At 37.1% G+C, this 21,336-nt stretch overlaps 1 protein-coding gene across 1 annotated transcript in view; it reads right to left on the bottom strand.

The window, feature by feature from the left end:
- Positions 1-21,336, bottom strand: part of LOC132095402 (protein disulfide-isomerase A5-like) — a 48,091-nt gene that overhangs the window by 21,602 nt on the left and 5,153 nt on the right. The window contains exons 2-9 of the mRNA XM_059500337.1: positions 15,938-16,064; positions 12,682-12,769; positions 7,082-7,165; positions 6,952-6,997; positions 5,757-5,849; positions 3,743-3,803; positions 2,906-2,973; positions 765-856 (exon numbers count right to left, since the gene is read on the bottom strand). Coding sequence (XP_059356320.1) covers positions 765-856; positions 2,906-2,973; positions 3,743-3,803; positions 5,757-5,849; positions 6,952-6,997; positions 7,082-7,165; positions 12,682-12,769; positions 15,938-16,064 — 659 coding nt within the window. The remainder of the gene's footprint in view (positions 1-764; positions 857-2,905; positions 2,974-3,742; positions 3,804-5,756; positions 5,850-6,951; positions 6,998-7,081; positions 7,166-12,681; positions 12,770-15,937; positions 16,065-21,336) is intronic.

The raw sequence follows: 21,336 nt of genomic DNA, 5'->3' as shown, positions 1-21,336 counted from the left end.
ATCAAGTACTTACAAAATACAACGATTTTGCTGGCGACATAATCTTAAGTTAATATTGCAATGCCTTGTTTTTATTTGGTGATCTAGTTTTCTACAATTAAGTTACATTAAAGGGATAGTTCACCCAAAAATGAAAATTTGATGTTTATCTGCTTACCCCCGGGGCATCCAAGATGTAGGTGACTTTGTTTCTTCAGTAGAACACAAACTGAGATATTTAACTCAAACCGTTGCAGTTCGTCAGTCATATAATGCAAGTGGATGGAAATCACGGCTAAAACATACAATAAAGCAAAAAAAAAAAAACATACACAAACAAAACCAAATTAAACCCTGCGGCTCAAATGGACTGTTGACACTCCCAAATGAGATTGTAGAAAGAGTGTCAATGGTTCATTTTAGTGCAGAGGTTAAAAAAAACAATATAAATACTGTCCAGTTTCTTGCACTGACCTATCGTTTTGTGGTTTTACACATCAATGTATCGTCACGAGCCACAGGGTATAATTTGGTTTTGTTTGTGCACGTTTTTTTTTTGTTTTATTGTATGTTTACATCCTACATCTTGGATCCCCAGGGGTTAAGGGTCCTATTTTGTGCCATAAAATAATTTACTTGGCAACAATGGTATAGATATACACTGTAACATCAAAAGGGCTTTAATATCAATCAAATTCAAAGCTTAGCAATTTAGTCCCTTTTATTCGGATCTTCAAAAGGTGACTTTGTTTGTGCATTCAAGTCAAGAATCAAGACAAACTTACTCAAAGTAGCAGAAGGTTGGGTAGCCCTTGACGCTGAACTCCTGTTTTAGCCCGTCAAACTCAGCCGGGTGCACGTTCATCCCTGCCAACACCTACACAAAAGCAATGAATTAGGCTTGACACAAATAATCCCTGTCTAGCACCTCAAATACAGGAAAATTAAGATGAATGGCCACATCAGAGAGTAAACAGAAAGCTTGTCGATACAGATGGCATGCAGTGAAGTGGCCCACAGTAAATATCCATCTCTCTCATGACTTTGCAAGGTTTGACCTGACATGCTAATCGCCCCCCGAAAGCAATTTCAACTCACTTTGGTTTTGGAGGAAATCTACTTTTAGTGACTACAGCCTCAGTTTACTTTGTGTTTGGACACATCAAAACATGAGTGAACTTCATCCATTTTTATAGCGCGTCACATTGCTAAGTTGAAAAAATACAGCTTGTGCCGTTAATTCAAACAAACTGCACCGTTATGACAGTCTATGCTTGATGATGTATTCTAAAATAAATTTATATTATCCAAAAGTAAGTCACAAATCGTCTCCGGTGGCCCGTACGCATCCGTCAGGCCAATGAAAAATATGCAGACAAACTCTGCTGACCAGCGATTACTACTCAAATCCATCAATGTTCCTGCAGTGCTATCAGCTTTTCGCCACACGTACGTGGAAACTCAGAAACACAGGAGGCAGCAAAGTTACCCTTTCCAAATCTTCAAACAAACAGCTTATTTACTAGTGCTCACTCATCAGTCTGGAGTTAGAGAAAAAATACTGCTTAAATATCCATATGAAAAGAACAATAATGATAATAAATACTTTACAGTAAGGTTCAGTTCATTAACATTAGTTTATTGATGTTTGTTTAAATAAATGTTTGTTTAAAATACTATAATTATAGTATGTACAAGTTGAAATGGTAAACATTTATTAGTATACACTACTGTTCCCAATTCTGGGATTAGAGAGATTTTTTTTTAAATAAATGTATTGTTTTATTTAGCAAGGACACATTAAACTGATCAAGATCTTTTGTTCTTTTCAAACTTCTATTCATCAAAAACCTGTTAAAAAGTCCTTAAAAATTATCAAGCTAACACAATGAGAAATATTTCTTAATCACCAAATCAACATATTAAAATGATTTCTGAAGGATCATGTGACAAGACTGAAGTAATGAATGCTGAATTTGAATTTCTGATCACAGGTAAAAATGTAAATTTTAAATGTATATAAAAACAAAAAATGGTTTTAAGAATATTTCACAATACGAATATATTAGTTATCATATAAATGTAGCCTTTATCAGATTTTTCTAAATCATAGGGGAGAAAAAAACTTTCCAACCCCAAAAAGTAGTGTATGTATAAACTAACATTAAACTAGATTAATAAATACTGTAAAAACATTGTTCATTGATAGTTTATGATAGCTAACACTAAGTAATCAAATTGAAATGTATTGTAACATATTTCTAAAATAGTTTTTTTGTTTATGCAATACTTTTTTGAGTTTAATAGTAGATAAAAGGAACAAAAGAACCTTTCCATGGTTTTAGCTGCACAATACTAAGAAATGTTCTGTTGACTTACACAAGCTTCCATGTAGAAAACACTCCCGCTTTGACATTTACAGCGGGGTCTTCTTAAAAAAATGTTCAATTTCGATTTGGACCATTTTAGTTTGAATGAAAGTTCAAGCCATCCATGTTTGTGCTTCTGTCAACATTCTAAGATGAGAGATGGAGGAAAAGATGGAGGGAGATAAAAAAAAAAAAAAAAAAGGAGAAACATGTGTGGTGAGGTTTACTGTGGTTCTCCCAGCAGTGCACATAGAGATATTGAGCTAAACTGGCATATAATCCATACTTCACCATAGACTTCAACAGCAGGAAGTATATGCTATAACTATACTATGAAATCAGCAGAAGGGCTTTTAAGCAAAATTGCTTCTTCCTGTAATGAGGGGGAACTAAACGTTCTGTCAAAAAGGGACATCAATGGTTTCACAAAAACATCCCACCTGTTAGGTAATTCAACAAATGAATCAGAAAAATATATTGAGATACAGTCTAGGAGGGAAAAAAAGAAACAGAGGAATCAATAGGCCATGATTCTGAAATGCTAGTAGTGCACTTACATATTTCCCTTTTGTCTCAGTGGCTGCTTGCTGGAAAATTGGCTGCATCCTTTTACATACGCCACACCCTACATGTAGAAGAGATGTTACAGTGTAAGATACATTACTGAAAATCATCCAGAGCCTATTGCCACAAATGTAGCGTTAATGAATCATAGCTCTCACAGATGTCACTTTCAAAACCAAGCAGCTTTCTGTAGGGAAATGTAGTGAAACCAAGTGACCAAAGTGGAAATCTGTGTGTGAGAATCTTTCGTCCTTCATGATCGCACACATTCCCATTGAAATAACTAGATTTCACATGCAATTTATTTTAAACAATAATAAATATGATCACGCCATGTTTTTTTTTTTTTTTTTTTTACTGAAAGGCTGCACAATATTAATCAATATTACTATTATGATAGAATGTTCATATAGTAAATACACCAAAGTTATGATAACTTAATGTCTGGAGTCTTGGCAAGAAATAAATGAAAGAGTTGATACCCAAAGGTTCTCTACATTTGTCAATCTAAATATAATTTTGGCTGGTTCCTTATCTTCAAGACTTAGTATTTCGGTAATGAGCTTTTGGGTTCCTCTGAGCACTATACGAGGAATTAAGATCAATGAGAAAAGTCTTTGGAAGTTAAACTCTTGTTTATGTCACACTGACAAATGCTGGACATCTTAATGACATCTCGACTGCATTCACAACCTACATTGCTTCAGCCACACACAATCAAACTTCACAGGGTTTGTTTTGCTTGAACATGGCACTTCTTGCATGTTTGCACACAGTTTGCATCATATGAAGTGTCTAGTAGTGGATGATTACAGACAGAGGTGACTCACATGGGGCGTAAAACATCATGAGGATTGGCCGCTCCTCTCTTTTCAGCAGCTTACGGAAGTCCTGCAAACCAAATAGCATAAATTGAGTTTGTCAAACACTCAGGCTGGGTGGCTATAAACTTTAGAAGAATTTTAGGTGATCTCAGTAAAACCAACAAACAAGGGCAGAGATTTCCTGGCAACTTTCACCAACATGATATATTGCTTCATTACTTCATCATAAACCAATACAGTGCTACAGTAATCAACTCTATAATCCACAGAAACAAAAATAAATGTTAGAAATTAATGAGCTCTTCAAAGATGTTTTAAAGCCTTCATTATTAAACCGAGTTAAAGCAAAAAAATAAAATCCTGAGCCTGAACTTTTTTCCGGGGCAGGGCGGGAGAGCACATGTAAAGCATTCAATGACTGTTACAACTTTAACATTTGAAAGGATACTATGGCAAAGTTATTGCTTTCTTTATTCAAACTGATTTTCTTTTTCATGAATATATGACTGACCTGCAGAATGAAAGCTGTATCATACACTAGGAAAATTATGAAGTATATATCATCACTTATCGACACTAGGGGTGTGACAAAACACTTGATACTTGAACACACAGATACTTGGTTCACTAGAATGTGACAATATTTTAATACTATTTTTAAGAATTTTTCAAAAAAATGTTTGTATTTTTATTACAAAAAGTAAAACAATGCAGTTATATTTTGAAATATTTTAACTAATCTAGGGCTGTAAACTAATTATTTTGGTAATCAATGAATCTACTGGTTATTTTGACAAATGAGTAATCCTATTTTTTTTTTAGTAACACAAACATACCTAAGTGAAAACCAGGCTTTAGTATGACTATTTTTTTATATAAACTAACAATGAGGACACGTTTTTTTTTCAGATTACATTAAGCAATTCAAATTCACAGCGTATATACAGAGGAAGAGTTTAGCCCCTTTCACACATACAGCCTTTACTGGTAAATTACTGGTAAAGTTACCATTAATAGATCATGTGTGAACAGGACCTTTCCAGAAATCCCGGTAAATATGTTTTAGCACTCATATCATTCTTATTGAGATGACATGATTACTCAGAGCTGTTTACAAAGCTCCGCTGCTTTATAATGAGCTTTTCTATGTAAATACGTGCTAGATGGATATATTTGACCATTTCGCCTCGCAGCTTTTTGTCGCGCTTCTCCATTCATCAGGGCTGCGACTTTGCAATTGAATTATGCGCGTCTCGTGTTTATAAAAGCAAAACATTCTGACTGGCTACTAATGTTAGTTTGGTTGAGAGGGAAAGTTGCACCTCTCATACCATTGGTAGGCAAACGCATGGACTCAAAAGTGATTTTTTTTATGTAGGATTAAACACTGCACGTCGGTGTTGTGCCCAATTTTGACCCCCTGCCAAATTATTAATTGGGCACAACACCGGAAATCCAGCACGGTGCCGGAGAACTTTAAGCCCTGTTAAAAGTGTAGCTGTTGACCGTCATCTGCAGTGTGTGCTTTCTGTTTTGAAAAGAGGCTATTGCTGAACATATTTGACTCAATCTATTTTAAAGTACACAATTTATTTCACTTTCATGGTCAAGTATGTAAAGTATTTAATTAACACTGAATGTGCAGCCATTCATAGTGTGACTTAAAAATAAATAAATCTGTTTATCACTACTGTGATAAAGATGCCATGAAAAAGTTATTTTAAACAAATGATTTTGGATGAGATACTACATCATAAATCTGTCTTCAGATTTAACTTTTTTTCTTTTTCACATACTCAAATGGTCTAAAAATGTAAGGCTAGGGCATTTAAGACCACAGTTGTTTCTGGGCACCTAGACCAGCTGCCAGATTTAGCCTCTAGAGACAGAAGAATAGACAGGTTCTTCTATTGCAGATTGTTCAGCTACGTCTTTTGTTCTTTGTGAAGTTCCCACACCTGATAAAAACTCAGAAGAAAACCGATCTTCGCCGCAGTGAGCTTTAGAGAGAGATACTTACCTTCTCTGACTCGATGTGAACAACATCTTTAGCCTCAGGGTTCTCCTCCCACAGGGGGGCACCTGCAGGGTCTTTCAGGAATGCCACCATGGACTAAAAGAGGTGAGAGAATAGATACAAACTCTGAAAAGAGACCATTAGAGAATCATCTTTCACTGTCAAAAAATGGTCAACTCACTGTATGCATTTCATTTTAATAGTGAATCATTGTGAGATCAGAGATACTGACCTATTTGCACAATAGAGTGTACACGACCATTTAAAAGTAAACTAAAAAAATAATCTTACTGACCACAAACGTTCAAACAGTAGTAGTCAGTAAACATGCAAAAACAAGTAACAAGTAAACAAGTAAAAACAAGTAAACATGCTTCTTAAAAAAAAAAAAGAACAAAAACGATGGACATATTTCTAAAACATAGTGAGATCTGTAATCCAAACTTGCTCAAAGTGTGATCTAACTTAAATATATAAAAAAGTGCAGAGATTGATCACCAATTAAAACCGGTCCTCTCTTGTGCAATTACTCTAAATTATATCCTAATCTATGCATGCAAGACATTAGGAAATAAGCGCTCCCTTGACATGAAGCACTCAAAGTACAACTTTACTGCTGTACCAAGGGAAAATGAAGAGCAATATGTGGTACTTAACAGCAGGTGCATTTAATAAGAGCTCTCCATTCGTTCCACACCAGTGGCGCCAGCGAACATGTCCCATCACTGTCTCATCATCCAGCATAGCTCAGCTCATTCATTTTTAACATATTCAAATTACAGATCTCCTCATTCCAGAGTCATTCATCAACGCCTCGTCACATTCGGTCATAATTGAGTCGAAAGGTGTGTGGAGAATGAGATAGGTGAGAGAAACCAATGGGGGACAAGTTTGATTCGTCTACTTATGAACTAAGGGTTTCTGTCTCTACTGCTTGAGGCTGAGTACTGTGAAATAGCAGCAATGGGAAAACTGTGGACATCAAGCGAGTAAATAGCAACAAAGAGTGAATCATCCACTAACAGTTGACAGAATACGCATCCGAAAAGGCACTGACGTTATTTAGTGGAAATGCAGCTTGTCAATCCATATGTCTAACAAAAAAATATATATGAACTGGGTTTTGAAAGAAGCTTCAAAAATGCTGTGATTTGTGTCAGTGATGACTTCATCAAAATGCAATTTTCTGAGAAATTACCTTAAATGTGGCTGGTCTGTTATATTCTGTGTGGAAGGTCCCATCCCTAAAAGCAACACAAAATGTAAAGATGAATTGCTGCGCTCATGAATCTCAAAAACAATAATAATAAGATGACGACTATTCTTACTTGTAATGCAAGACCTCAACTCCAGTGGTTTTCGAGCTGGGGTCTACCTTGACTTTTTTACAGAGTTTGCGTCCTTCTGAATCCCTGTAAAGGCGAACCAACAGACAAAAATATGAATATTCAATCACTTAATCACATTCAGTAAATAATGCATATAAAACAGGAAATCAGGAAATCAGACAAAGTTACAATTGTAATAATTGATTATTATATTATGATATGTATTAAAAATACTAGCAGTTAAAATAATAACAGTTAAAATACACACTCTTTAAATTCATATTACAATATATAACTTTGCTAGCAAACTCTGAAGGACCAATGAATGGTTCACAATCCTGGTAAAAATGCAAGGAAAACAAAAGTTTAAAGCAGCCATGTTCTGTAAAGTGTCTGCAAGCACAATCAATTAACTTCATACTTTTTGTGCAAACTCAGAGGCGAAAGCGAACATTAAGTCATAGCGAATTATGCTCAACAAATATTATAATCACATAATTCTATTATAACACAAGTCCTCGAAGGACATTTGTCATGCAAATTGATGCAGCAAAAAAGTGAAGTGATACAATTAATGTCCCAAGACATTAAATAAATTGCTGTAGCAGCAATACGAGACCGCTCATGGGAAGCGACAGATGACCACAGCAATAAGCTAATGTAAGGGCTGCTTCTAAGTTTTGGCAAACCCTGTCATTCTTCTCTTTTTGAAGGACAAGACATTCAGTTGCTACAGTGTATTATACATAAGCTCTGCTTGCTTTAATTCAGAGCCACAGGTCTCTAGATAAGAAGAGTTAAGTGTTTTTTCCATCCTGCTCTGCTTTAGCAATTCCTTGCAGCAGAATAGCATGCTTCAAAACGTCCTGCACATCAAATGGATTTTGTACAAGTATGTGGCACTGGTGATATGCATTGTGTAGACAGGGCACATTCAACAATGTGCTACACTTTGAATCCCAAGACTCTTTTAACCCTCTGAGGTCTAAGGGTATTTTTGGGGCCTGGAGAAGTTTTGTCATGTCCTGACATTTGTGCTTTTTTCAGTTTCTTATAAATATCTAAATGGCTAAAGTCTAATCTCATTGTAATCAGCACATACTTGGCTATAATAATATGTGAGCAGCATGTATGTACATGGTTGTGTTTTTGAGAAAAAAAATGTTATGCGATTAATCACTTGAACAAGGCAATAAAACACATATATTCCCGGGACTTTTGAGAACTGGAGCTTGTAGCCTAGAATTTTTCTTTCTAAATTATGTGAAAATCATCTTGTTTACTCACTTACAGAAAACAATAGATTGATTAAAGTTTTCTAAGACACTTTTTGTTGGTAAAAGTCATATGCGAGTAGGCGTCAACTATCATGAATATCATTGTGATTTACACCTGAGAAGAAAAAGGCCCGCATAATGAGCTGCATAATGAGCCTTTCAGTCGGCTGTGTGTCACTGAGAGGGAGGAGTTACAAGAAAGAATGTGAGGACAAATTTAATTTTTGTAGTTTATTTAGAATATATTTAATTATCCCACAACATAATTTAATATCCACTTGCGAGTGCAGTTAAACAGTTTATTAGGAACAATCAAAGCTGACTTTCAAAGCTGAATTTTTTGCATCATTACTCCAGTCACACAATCCTTCAGAAATCGTTTTAACAATCAGATTTTCTACAAAAAAAAAAAAAAAAAAAACATTTATTGTTATTATTACCACTATTATTATTAATGTTGAAAAGAGCTGAGAATATTTTTTCAGGTTTTTTTAGGGGGGGATAAATTGAAAGAACAGCATTGTTTGTTACTTTTTTTACAGTTACATTTATTTGTTACATTTATATTATTTACATCAAGCTTTTGAATGGTATAGTAGTGTATATTGTTATTGAAACTTCATAATGTTTCACTTGATTATACATTTAGTCAGGAATTGTAGTTTGGAAAAAGTCTAACTAGTAAAATGTTTACACGTTATGTGAAAACTATTTCCAAATCACATCTTTTTGGGGTGAAGTATGTCTTATTCCTCTCATCGCGAAGCAAACAGTAAAATAAAAAAACTTGAAGAACAGTCTCGCTGTGTTGTCTTCTGTTGTGTGGGCGTATTCAAGCCACGCGCTTCAGTAGGTGCATTTGCATGGACACTTTTTGCTTCCATTGGATTGAATTCATTCTGATTGACGAATCCGAACGTAGTGTTTACATAAACGCTAAATAAAGTGATTGGGTTGATATGCGCATTTACATGTCACAAGCTTCTGATCGGATTTACTCTTTTGACATGCGCACACAGCATGAATATACAGAGTTTCCCGCTGCTGTTGCATACGGTTTTAAAAAGCACATGTGATATTTATCTACTTCGGGTCCTAATTAGGCAACGACTATCACATGATCTGTGTGCTGCTTAACATTACTTAAAAAAAAAAAAAAAAAAAAAAGGTGTAAAAGTGCCCCTTCCCACACCAAAAACTAGTTGTCTGTTGATGAGAGTCTTAAACAAGGAGTGGTGGGACGTGGTCCTGTTCCACTTCACATACGCTGAGCAAAAGGGGAGTTTTATAATGACAGGACACTTATTTATGATACTTTATGATACTTGTCACCAGGAAGAACAGCTCATTCCACACGTCATACGTCATTACGCTATTTCCACGTCACTGCGCATGCGCAGTACTTTCCCGTTTTGGTTTTCAATCCGATCAAGTGTTTACATGTCCTCTCGCTCGGATTACAAAAGGTATTATCCAACCCTTACAATCCGATCAAAATTTTAGTCGGATCTGGCCAATTCAATTCGATTGACGCATTTACATGTGACTTTTTTATTCTGATTGTGCTTCTAGTCCTATTACGATCAGATTAGTAGTGTCCATGTAAATGCAGCTAGTGAAACATTAGAATCTGAATAGAGCGTTCAGCGCGGGGGCGTGGTCGCATTAGATATAATGAAGGGAGACGTGAAAAATGGACATCGCGTTGTTTTCATATGGATTACTTTATCACAGAATATTTGTTTTTCGGCAGCACTTGTTTAGTTTAAAAGTAGACATGTCAAGCTTTCTATATATCTCTCTCTCATGTCTCTTCGTTGAGTATTCACTGAGTTACAGTTCATTTTAATGACGCATTTGTAAATGAAGATCAGCGCAGACAAAGGCTGCGCGCAGCACACCTGGTTTGTTATCTTTATTTTATAAATGCACAAAGTTTTGTTGTTATTATGTCTGTATACAAAAAGTAGACCCTTTACAGATTCGATTAATGTATTGCTCTTATCTGTACAATCAAAACTGAAAGTGTAATTTAAGTTCTTTTCGGGGTTATCAGGAGAAAATGCCTCATAACGCGTATACGCGTTAATCAACTCCAGAGGGTTAACGCATCAATTCCATGCATTTTATTGTTTTATGCAATATGTTAATTTTATGTTACATAGTAGTTTATGTAGTGTGAAAAGTAGCTGTAACTAAACATCATACACTCACAGAAATAAAGGTACCTTTTAGGTACTAATATGAAACCTTTAGGTACAAAGGTGCATCTTTTGAAAAGGTACCACCCCCAGTGACAGCTTTTGCACAATTTTTTTTTCTGAGAGTACATTACGTCTTTATCTCAAGAAGTAAAATCATTATGACTCTTTCTACATGATGACAAGTAAACAATTTCAGTCCATTTTCACAATTTTTATGCAAACTGCATTGTGCTCAGCGATTAAACCCTGTTACTCATGTTATTTTAAGAAATGTATAGGAAATAAAAATAACTACAAATAAAAAAATTTTTTTAAGGTTAAACAACTACTTTCACTGGCCAACTGCTGAAAATGATCATTTTTAGGGGACTTCTGGCCTTGTTTTGTATCCTATTTAGGGGAAAGTTCCACAGAGGGATTCAAAAATCAGTGCTTTCTGAATTCACTGCACAAAAAAACGAATGCTCCAGGTCCAGACAAATTCATCTTTGTCATACATCCAATGACAAAAAATAAAAACAGCAACAAAGCACTTCATCTTCACACTTGCACCTCACCAAATCCTGAGAACAGAAAGGACCCACAATTACCTGGTCCCACTGTCACCGCATATACGCCCACACCCTCCCAAAGAGATCCAGATTTCTTCATTATAAAGACTCTCCTTCCCTTGAGCGATAATGAGCATGGAAATGTATTACATAAGAACAAATAGGAGCAGAGAGGACTCAGCAGCGATCTAAAGCCCTATGCTAATGGAAATTCAAAGAGACGGAATTCAATTATGCTTCTGACAGCATCCGCCCCCAACCGGCTCCTTTCCTTAAAGGTAGATAAGACGCCATCGTTACCATTACGCATTTCCCACATAACGCCTTTGTGGGAGGACTGAGAGAGGTGCGGTGGATAGCTCAGTCTGTCAGGTGGGAAACTCAATTAGACATGCTGTGTGTCGAACCAGCTGACTCAGGATCACAGATGGCAATCAGCACACATGTGTAGATATGCCCCTTCATACCCTCCCCAGCCCCACAACCCTGTTCGGGACGCCAAAATAATTGGTTCTCCTTTTCAAGCACCATAAGCTGTTCTAAAGCATTAGAGTCATGGGTCAAGTCAATAAGTTTTGCTTGCAGGGGGTTTGAAAGGGATATCCAAAGGTCCCAATTGCTGAAAGTGGTAAGTGTGTGAGATTGCTGGCTTCAAACAAATCGAGTGGACAAATTGGGAAGCTGAAAATCCAAGTAAAGTTTTATTTTATAAAGTTTTCAATAAAAATCTAAATGGATTGTTTAGATTCCAGAATTATCTCATTCCCATTTTCTTCATACTGATCTTGCTCTGTCCATGACCTACTTCCTTAATGGTATCCCCCAGTGGACTGCAGTTGGCCATCTCTCAGGTCCCTGTCTTCTGTTGAGAACATGTGGGCGTATCTCTGCTTTGCTCTACCACACTGCTGCCTGTGCGGAGTTACTTTTTTAAACCCAGCTTTATATAAGTCCTTCACATAGGGGACCAAATGTACCAAAGCCAAGAGCGTGCTTTAACGATTGGCTAGGCTTTTTTGTGTGTGTTTAGGTGCGAACAAGACACAGATTTCATTGCCTGCAACATCCTACCAATTACCACCCAGCCATTATGAAATGATTCAGAGCCAAGCTTTGATTGCTAATCACAGAAACATCAAAATAACCTTTGTGATATCTCTTTCTCAAAGCAGAGGCAGACAGAAGATGCTGAGCTGTGACATGCATGAGCTGAAGGAGGATGCAATTGAACAAGATAATCCAAGTTAATCACCACAGATACTGATGCAGATAATAAATATATCAGCTATAAATGAGGCTTAGGAGATCTTATTATGAAGAATCAAAAGGGTTTTTCAAACTGCACTTAACCCTGGGTTAAACCCTACTTTCTTTTTGAAATAAAAAAAAAGTTCAGGGTTCTACATAAACATACTGTTTGAACAGAAACACTATCTATAAACCTTTTATTGCATTTATTGCATCACACCTGGTAAAGACAACAAGCTGATCAGAACATCAGCTGCCTCAACATTAATGGCAGAAAAGTGCACTGTAGCAATAAAAGAGTTAAATCGATTGATGCTCACCCGCAGTTTACCCAGGCGATGGTACCCTGACCTTTCACAGCCTGAGCCACATCAGACAGCAGCTTTAGATGAGCACTTCCAGACGAAGCTGAGGACACAAAAAACACATTTAGACAACTGTAGACAAGACATGTTGTAGAAACCGCAACACCTTTAAATATCATAAGCTTGTATCTAGTGTATGTGTCTAGAGTGGTCTCTAGCACTGTGCCCACAGCACCTGGTAGCCTGCATGGCACCTGCAGAGCTCATGCTATAAATAGCCACAATTAAAATGCTTAATTTCCCATCATTTCTTTTTATAACACATGAAAATACAGAAACCATTGGAACAGATGACATACAATTATGATGAAATATGATTTTTAATAATTTAACAAGTATATTTTTATGTTTAGCTAGTACGTCTGATCTGCATTCTCATAAGATACTAAGCTATAAGCTATTACTACTTCAAAGATCTGTGTGTAAGAGTGAGAGAAAATCTGTTTTGACTGGTGTTAACATGAAAGCCTTCATTCTGACTGTGCTATCAGTCAGATTAATAACGGATTATTTAACTGTATGTAAACATATTCTGAGCTAAAATATCACATAAGCAATAAAATCATAAATTCATCACTACATTCCATAAGCCTTTCAACATTTCAGGTAAAACAGCAGTACATAAGTGACAGTAAAAAAATATATAATTTCAAATAAATGTTATTCTGAACTTTATATTTATCAAATAATCCTGAAAAAAATGTATCATGGTCTCCACAAGAATATTAAGCAGCACATCCATTTTCAACATTGATGAGAATTGTTTCATCATATCATCATATATATATATATATATATATATATATATATATATATATATATATATATATAATAAACAAAATATTAAAATAGAAATGTTTAATTTTTTCCTGTATTTCAGATCAAAAACACACAGCCTCATCTTCCAAAAACATTAAAAAAAATGTAAACCATAAAAAGATTAATATAGTCAATCAGTTTATCTGAGACTAAAGTCCCTTTATATGTTCTACATACTACTATACAATACATAATACAATATTTGGTGAGTACATGAATCCAGATGTTCACAATATCTAGTTCCCTTAGTTTGTTTGATTGGTGCAAATTTGAGTTCACATTACAAAAACAATCTGGTTTGGAAATGAAAACCTATTGATTACATATACATGTTTGAACAATTGCACATCCATCATTTTCTGAAAATGAGTGGCGAGGGATTGATGATGAAAGAACTTGCCAACACACCTCTGTACAAAACAACAGCACATAGTGTGAAAGTACTACGCATGAAAAACACAGTGACAATTCCACTACACCCCAGATTTACACATTTGTGACAGTCTGGGATCATCTACTACACCACTGAACCTACAATCGGCTTTTCTTCCCATTAATCACATCGGTCAAGGTCAAAAGGACATTGATTTCGTGGTTCCGCATTGTTTTCAGTTCCAAATCATAAGATGAAGTTTAAACCAGTACTGTTTTGAATGAGAAGTGCCTATGCACCACCTGATCTTGAATACATTCCTGCAATCTAAAGGGACTATCACAGTTAGCAGGATGCAACTAATGGAAATGCTTCACTGGATGAGCAGCACTAGTCAGCCATCAATCAAACGCACTGTTCGATACACAGACTTATCCAATAACCTCATGTGCTCGAAATGAGTCGTGAATTATGAAACAAATAAATCTTGCATAGAAAGACCTTGAGAGGCTCTTTCCCGTGCTTTGTGGGTGGGAGATTGTTTATGGACCGTTCATACATACAGTATATATATATGGTGCATTGACTGCTGATTCGGCTAATAACACCCAGAAGTGTTGCAAATTAATATGCAGTGTTGGGGGTAGTTTTTTTTCTAAAAGCTGGAAGAGAGCATTGCATTAGGGTGTTTAGGAGTTTAGTGTGTTGAAGTTCTTTATCTACTCTGTCTATGGCCATAAGATTTATATTTTCACATCTAATGAGTGTGGTAAGTACAGAATACTCCAAGTGTACTGTACAAAAGGTCAAGTATCTAAAGGCACCAACATGCTTTTGGCAATTAAAGCAAAGCTGCCCTACCTATTGTGGCATGACAGGTCTGTTAGCATATAGAAGAATCATACCTTCTCAATGAATTTTCCCTTAGGCCGTGTAACACATATACACTTTAGCAACGCAAGCTTGATTTTATTCATCACGTTCCAAAATGTGTCAGGGTGCAAATCACAATCAATGTACACACTGCATAACCATAAAGTATCTGCTTCTATGGCAAGTTTTCTCTTTCAAGTTAAATACCATCATGGTGGAACGACAGTTTGAAGAGAATCTTGCTGAGCAAGTTAAAGTCAGCATGTTTATAACTAGCACAGGGCTCAACAGTAAGAAATTCTAGCTGGCCCAGTAATTATGATTAGTTGTCCAGTCAACATTATCTCTGGCCCTGTTTATTTTCAGTAATGCACACTACTGTTAAACAGTTTGGGGTCAGAAAGATATTCATTTATTTATTTGTTTTTGACAGATGTCTCTTATGCTGCATATACTGAAATACCCGGAAAAAAATAAAAACCCTGAAAATATTGCAAAATATTTTTACACTTTTAAACATTTTAATATATTGAATATTTTAATAAGAAATTATTCCTGTGAAATCAAAGTTGAATTTCAGCAACCATTACGCCGTTCTTCAGTGTCACATGATCCTTCAGAAATCATTCTAATATGCTGATTTGACACTCAAGAAACATTTCTCATTATTATTATAAATGTTGAAAGCACATTTTTTTTTTTTTTTTTTTGGAATGGTAATGTTTTTTTTGCCTAGTGTATTTTCTATAATATTGCTTATGTTTTTTGTTATTTATTTATTACTTTTTAAGGCCATGCCAGCATCAAGGCTATTTTCATGGCAATATCTGAATATATTATACAAGTTATGTTTGTTTTCTTTTTTCCTCTACTTGTCAAAATGCTTTCAATAAAGATTACAGGTCTTTTTTTTTTGCAATTACAGCGCAATGGACCGTCTTTACTGTTGAGCCGTGTAGCAACCTGAGTAATAACACATCCGGTTAAGTAGCATGGACCTTTGCAGGTAACATAAAAACATACCTTTTGACCTAGGGATCACTAAAACACATTTATTGGCAGTTACATACAAAGGCATCTCGCCTTTTTTAGCTGCTAAAGCTGTAATACTTTTAATGCATTTGAAAAACAACAGTGGTGACTGACCTGACTTTGTATACAAGACAAGCACATTAGTTCTGGTCCTCAGAAGTTTCTTGAAATCCTTGTGATCACTGACTTTCTCTATGAGCGGAGACACCTTCGCTGCCTGCAGGGCAGATGACACTGCAACCTGAGGAGGTGAGACAGACAGAGATCATCATTTTTCACTGTCAAGGCCAAACACCACAGGTGATTCAAAAAAACATCCCCAACTGCACGCCAATATAATTGTGGCACTTGTGCAAAAAGACGACAATGTGTCAAACCATGATGACAGAGGAGAAACAACAGCAGCCATTAAAAACAAGAGCCAGTATACCATAAAGCAGTTACATCACATCAATATATCCATATATCACTCTTTTCCGATTGCAAACAACTGGAAAAGAGTTTAGCGAATAGCGGTTGACCACACAATAGGAACTGCAATACATAAATTCTTAAACAAGACCTTAAAATATAAAATAAATGAAAATATATTAAATAAAATATAGTTTCTCAGAAGTGCCCTGAAATAGCTTCTAATTTTGTGGTCTGATGTGAGACTTATGTGTTGTCCTGTTGTGGGAGAACATGCTCTCTCTGCCACACTCTCTATCAGTCTTCCTAGCAGAGGCATGCGATTGTGAGTTGGGATGGAGCTGAGCCGATAAAGCGACAACAGATAAAGGCGCTGTCATCTAAAGAAGAGGAAAATGACGAGATCAGACAGACCATGTCACAAACTGAGACAGTGACCCAGCCTATCACACGTCCTTATCATCTCCCTATGCCACATGCCTGAAGTGAAAAGACACTGAAACAATGAGCAGAAATTAATGCTCAGTCGCTAGTGGACAAGATAGATCAAATGTTATTTACAAAATGACATGTTGAAAGAAAACTCATTTGGTCTGTCGGGACGTTTTTTAATAGCTGATCGACAGTCTTTGAGAATGTCTTTAGAGTTTCCATTTCAACTAGATACTGAAGAGAAACTTTTAAAAGATAGCAATACACAAGTTATATTTTCTTAATTTTTTTAGTAGAACCACTCCTTATGATTGTAAATACAATTTTCCCACATGTGAACTAATCAAGCCCACATTGCACTAATGGTGGTGAACTGAAGTGGTTTTATTTTGAGGAATCAAAATAAACACAAAACAGCGCACCAGCCCCTCACGGACGACTGATGCGCACAAAATAAAAACCAAAACACAACTAAAAGCCCAGGCCTGGTTCTCTCTCGTCCTTCACTGTCGTCGCTCCAGTTTTATATCCTTCCATCTCCTTTGTGGGCCTCGAGACCGGTGGGTCGAACAGGTGTAGTTCATCTCCAATCACTCCACCGGCCTCGCTCCCACGTCCCTCGGCCCCGCCCCACTCGTCACATACCCCCATCGCCCCTCGCAGGCCGGGGGGTACTCCTGAGACTGCGCTCTACCCCCCCCTCCCTCCGGGGAGGCCCGCTCACGGTGACCTGCGGGAACCTGGGGGTAGGACAGACGAGGCGAGAGAAACAGAGATGGAAGGAGGAGCGACAGAGACGAGAGAGGGGAGAGAGGAAAAAAATTAAAAATTCTGGTTCCCAGACGCACTGCTGCTAGGCCCTCCACCAGCTGGGTGATCTCCTCCGCGGTGCCTGGCGGTGGCACTGGACGGCCCTCGGCGGACGGCACGACACTCCTCCGCCGCCCGGTGGACGGCGACGGCTCCTCTGGTTTTGGGCAGCCGGCAGGAGTCCCCCGTTCCCTGCTCCTCCGGATTCCTTCACGGAGGCAGCAGGCTCCGGCCCCCTGGCGAACGGCTCCGACTCCTCCGCTCCCTCACGGACGGCAGCCGTCCCTCCACATCGCGGGCGGCCGGCAGCGAGCTCGCCCGTCCCCGGCAACTCGCTCCAGCCCACCGCCTCGAGCGTCCATGGCGGCATCCTCCTCGCCTGCTCCATGGCACCGCGGATTCACCACAGCGGCGAGGGATCTTCAGCAGCGCGTCCCTCCTTCTCCCGGGCTTCGGCACCACTGTAATGAATTAAAACCTTCGTAATCATCCGGAAGAAGGAGGCGGGAACCGGCGGACAATCAAATTGAAACTTTAATAACAAAATAAACACAAAACAGCACACCAGCCCCTCACGGACGACTGATGCGCACAAAATAAAAACCAAAACACAACTAAAAGCCCAGGCCTGGTCCTCTCTCGTCCTTCACTGTCGTCGCTCCAGTTTTATATCCTTCCATCTCCTCCGTGGGCCTCGAGACCGGCGGGTCGAACAGGTGTAGCTCATCTCCAATCACTCCACCGGCCTCGCTCCTATGTCCCTCGGCCCCGCCCCACTCGTCACACTCCATGTCAAAAAGAGACACAGACATTTGAATTTATCATCTGCTCATTTGCTTTTCTTCCCAAAGTTTCTTGGCATTAAGAATTAGCAAGTGGATTTAATTTTAAACACATCCCCTGATAATTGCCTGATTTTAACAGTTTGTATGGTGGATAGACTGCTGCAGTGATGGTGTTTTTGTAGGCAAACCCAGAATTTAGAATTACCCAGTTTCCCCCAGCAAAAACCCAATAGAGGAGTTTTCCATTGACTTTTATTTTGACCATTTTGACTTTTAAAGCTAATGAGTCTTACACGTTTTATTCATCATGATATGAACATAACTTTCAAGCCTAAAATTCAATTGGCAGAAATGAAAAGCTAAATGTAATCTAAAATTAACTACACAAATTTCAAAGTTTAACTTAGTAAGAGTGTAGGGAAGTAACGATTCACTCAACTTGCGATTTCACGATTCGGATCACGATTTATATGAACAAAATTAGATTTAAGACAAATTATAAATTATTGCTTGGACAAAATGCTGCACGTTTCTTTGTGAAATTGAAATAGAACACTATAATAATATACTAATATAGCACTTGCATATTATTACTCTTTTGTTGGTATGGATTGCTTCTATTGTCCTCATTTGTAAGTCAATTTGGATAAAAGCACCTGCTAAATAACAAAATGTAAATATAATGTAAATGTAAATAACAAAACTAAATTGAAACTTTAAAACAAACCCCAAATCAAATAAGTAACACAAATAAAATAAAGTTCTTTATATAAACAAACCAAGGCTTTCTCTCTGCTTTTTCCATTTAAAATGAGAGGCAACCACTGAATTTTAATCATGATCTAAACAAAGATATTGCATACAGTATATGCAACATGAGCATATTTTTTATATAAATGTGACTGTATATTTTCCAAATTTGAAGCAAAATCAGAATGGTCTGACTTCAGTTTGTGAAACTATACATAAAAAAAATATCTGCATGAAACAGAAACAGCAGACGGGCTGAATGAGACGCAGATTCACTCTCTGCCAGCAGGTGGCGATTAAAGCGTTTCCTTGGTTTCCACTGTAAACAAAGCAGCGCTACACTTATGAACTTTGATATGCATTATACAGAGGCAAATTGAAAATAAAAAAATACCATCTAAACCTTTCTAAACACAGTAAGTTCCACTCAGACATACATTCATATAAATTCTTACCCATAATTGTATTGCGATTCGTTCAGCATCTCAACCGATTTGAATCGTCACATATTTGAATCGATTTTCAACCGGCTCACAGTTAATCGTTATAAGAGTGTGATTATAAACACAGCAAGGCTGAGAAAGCAGACTAGTGAGTTAAACCATTAGCCATGATGACACCGAATGTCTCTGACGGCCTTTTTAAGACAAGTAAAAGCTTTAAAACATTTACAACTGGGGTATTACTGATATTATGTCACAAAATAAAATGTAAAACAATACCCTGAGCTTGTTTTAACCACAAACCTACAGTAATTTCAGCCATGTATCCAAAAAATTCCCCCAAAATCTCTACTGACTTCAGGACAATCAATCCAGAAGTGCCGACTCATTTCTGTGGTTTTGGACTAGAGAAATACGTCAACCCTGCAGCACTTTATTTTAGCACAGTGCTCATTCAATATGCAAAGGTGGCATTCTGAAAGGTGGATCAATTAAAACTGAGCAATTTAATTTTAAGAACCAAATAAGTAAAACCGAAACAACCTTTTACTAACGGTGTAAGAGGACCTCATTCTCCCTCCTCTCCCTAAAAAGTGGCAAAAACCTTATATAACACAATACAAAAACAAGAGCATAGCTGTACATCTGTTGTGTGTGAGTGCACAAGTCTGTAAAGATTGATCGGCATCATCATTGGAGCATCACAAGGAAGGGCTGGTGAGAAACACAGGTGCCTTAGCCACTAACAACCTTCATCTTTCTACATGACAAACCAAAACAAGTATCATACTCTTCTTCATTAAAAATCACACCGCGCATTCTCTACAGAGAGACGAGGGCCAGTGGCCTGCCAGAATTTATCACTGCACACTCTGTTGAGCAACACTATTACATCTGGACAAATGTTAAATAAACAAAAAGTCTTTGTTAGTCTAACATTATCATATCCCAGACCTCAGCTGGAAACCTCATGCTGGCAGAGTTCAAAATTAAAGATGAAGATAATTTTCTGCACCACTAGTGGCACCAAATGGAACAGTAATATGTTTGAGGAGCCTGATTGGTCCAGATGTAACAACATTAGCTCAATCAATGGTTTGAGTTTGGCCTGGGACTACCTGTTTGTTTAAACAATGGAAGACGCTTGAAACTTGATTTTGAAAGCATTTTTCTCACAATTCTGTTTGAAGAATGTTAAATACTTCACCTTTAACACTTGCTAATGACAGTCAAATAGGCTTTGGCATGTTAAAGGGTTAGTTCACCCAAATATAAAAATTATGTCATTAATGACTCACCCTCATGTCGTTCCAAACCCGTAAGACCTCCGTTCATCTTCGGAACACAGTTTAAGATATTTTAGATTTAGTCCGAGAGCTTTCTGTCCCTCCATTGAAAGTGTGTGTACGGTATACTGTCCATGTCCAGAAAGGTAATAAAAACATCAGTTAGATCAGGGTCAGTTAGAATTTGTTGAAGCATCGAAAATACATTTTGGTCCAAAAATAACAAAAATTACAACTTTTTTCAGCATTGTCTTCTCCAACCCTTTAATAAATAAAACTGCTCTGAATTGTAGTATGACACTCGTTGTAAACATTGCAAATTGCGTGTTTTGACCAACTTGAACTTATTTTGGCAGTACATATGGATATTGCTTCAATTAAGCCATCAAAAAGAAAGTATAGGAAAATAAATAAATGCATCTTCATGCTTTGTGACAGGAGGCATTTCATAGGAAACAGAGATTGTAAAAAATGTTTTTATACATTTTTTTTTAATCCATTGCCACAGAAAAGTATTTATATGAATAGATAACAATTAAGAAACCAATACAATTTTATTTAGAATCATTTTTTATGGATAACAATAATGTAAAACA

Source organism: Carassius carassius, chromosome 19 (genome assembly GCF_963082965.1).
Source record: "Carassius carassius chromosome 19, fCarCar2.1, whole genome shotgun sequence".
Classification (NCBI taxonomy): Eukaryota; Metazoa; Chordata; class Actinopteri; order Cypriniformes; family Cyprinidae; genus Carassius; species Carassius carassius.
Note: the sequence above shows the minus strand (reverse complement) of the source record. Positions and strands in the feature narration are given on the sequence as shown.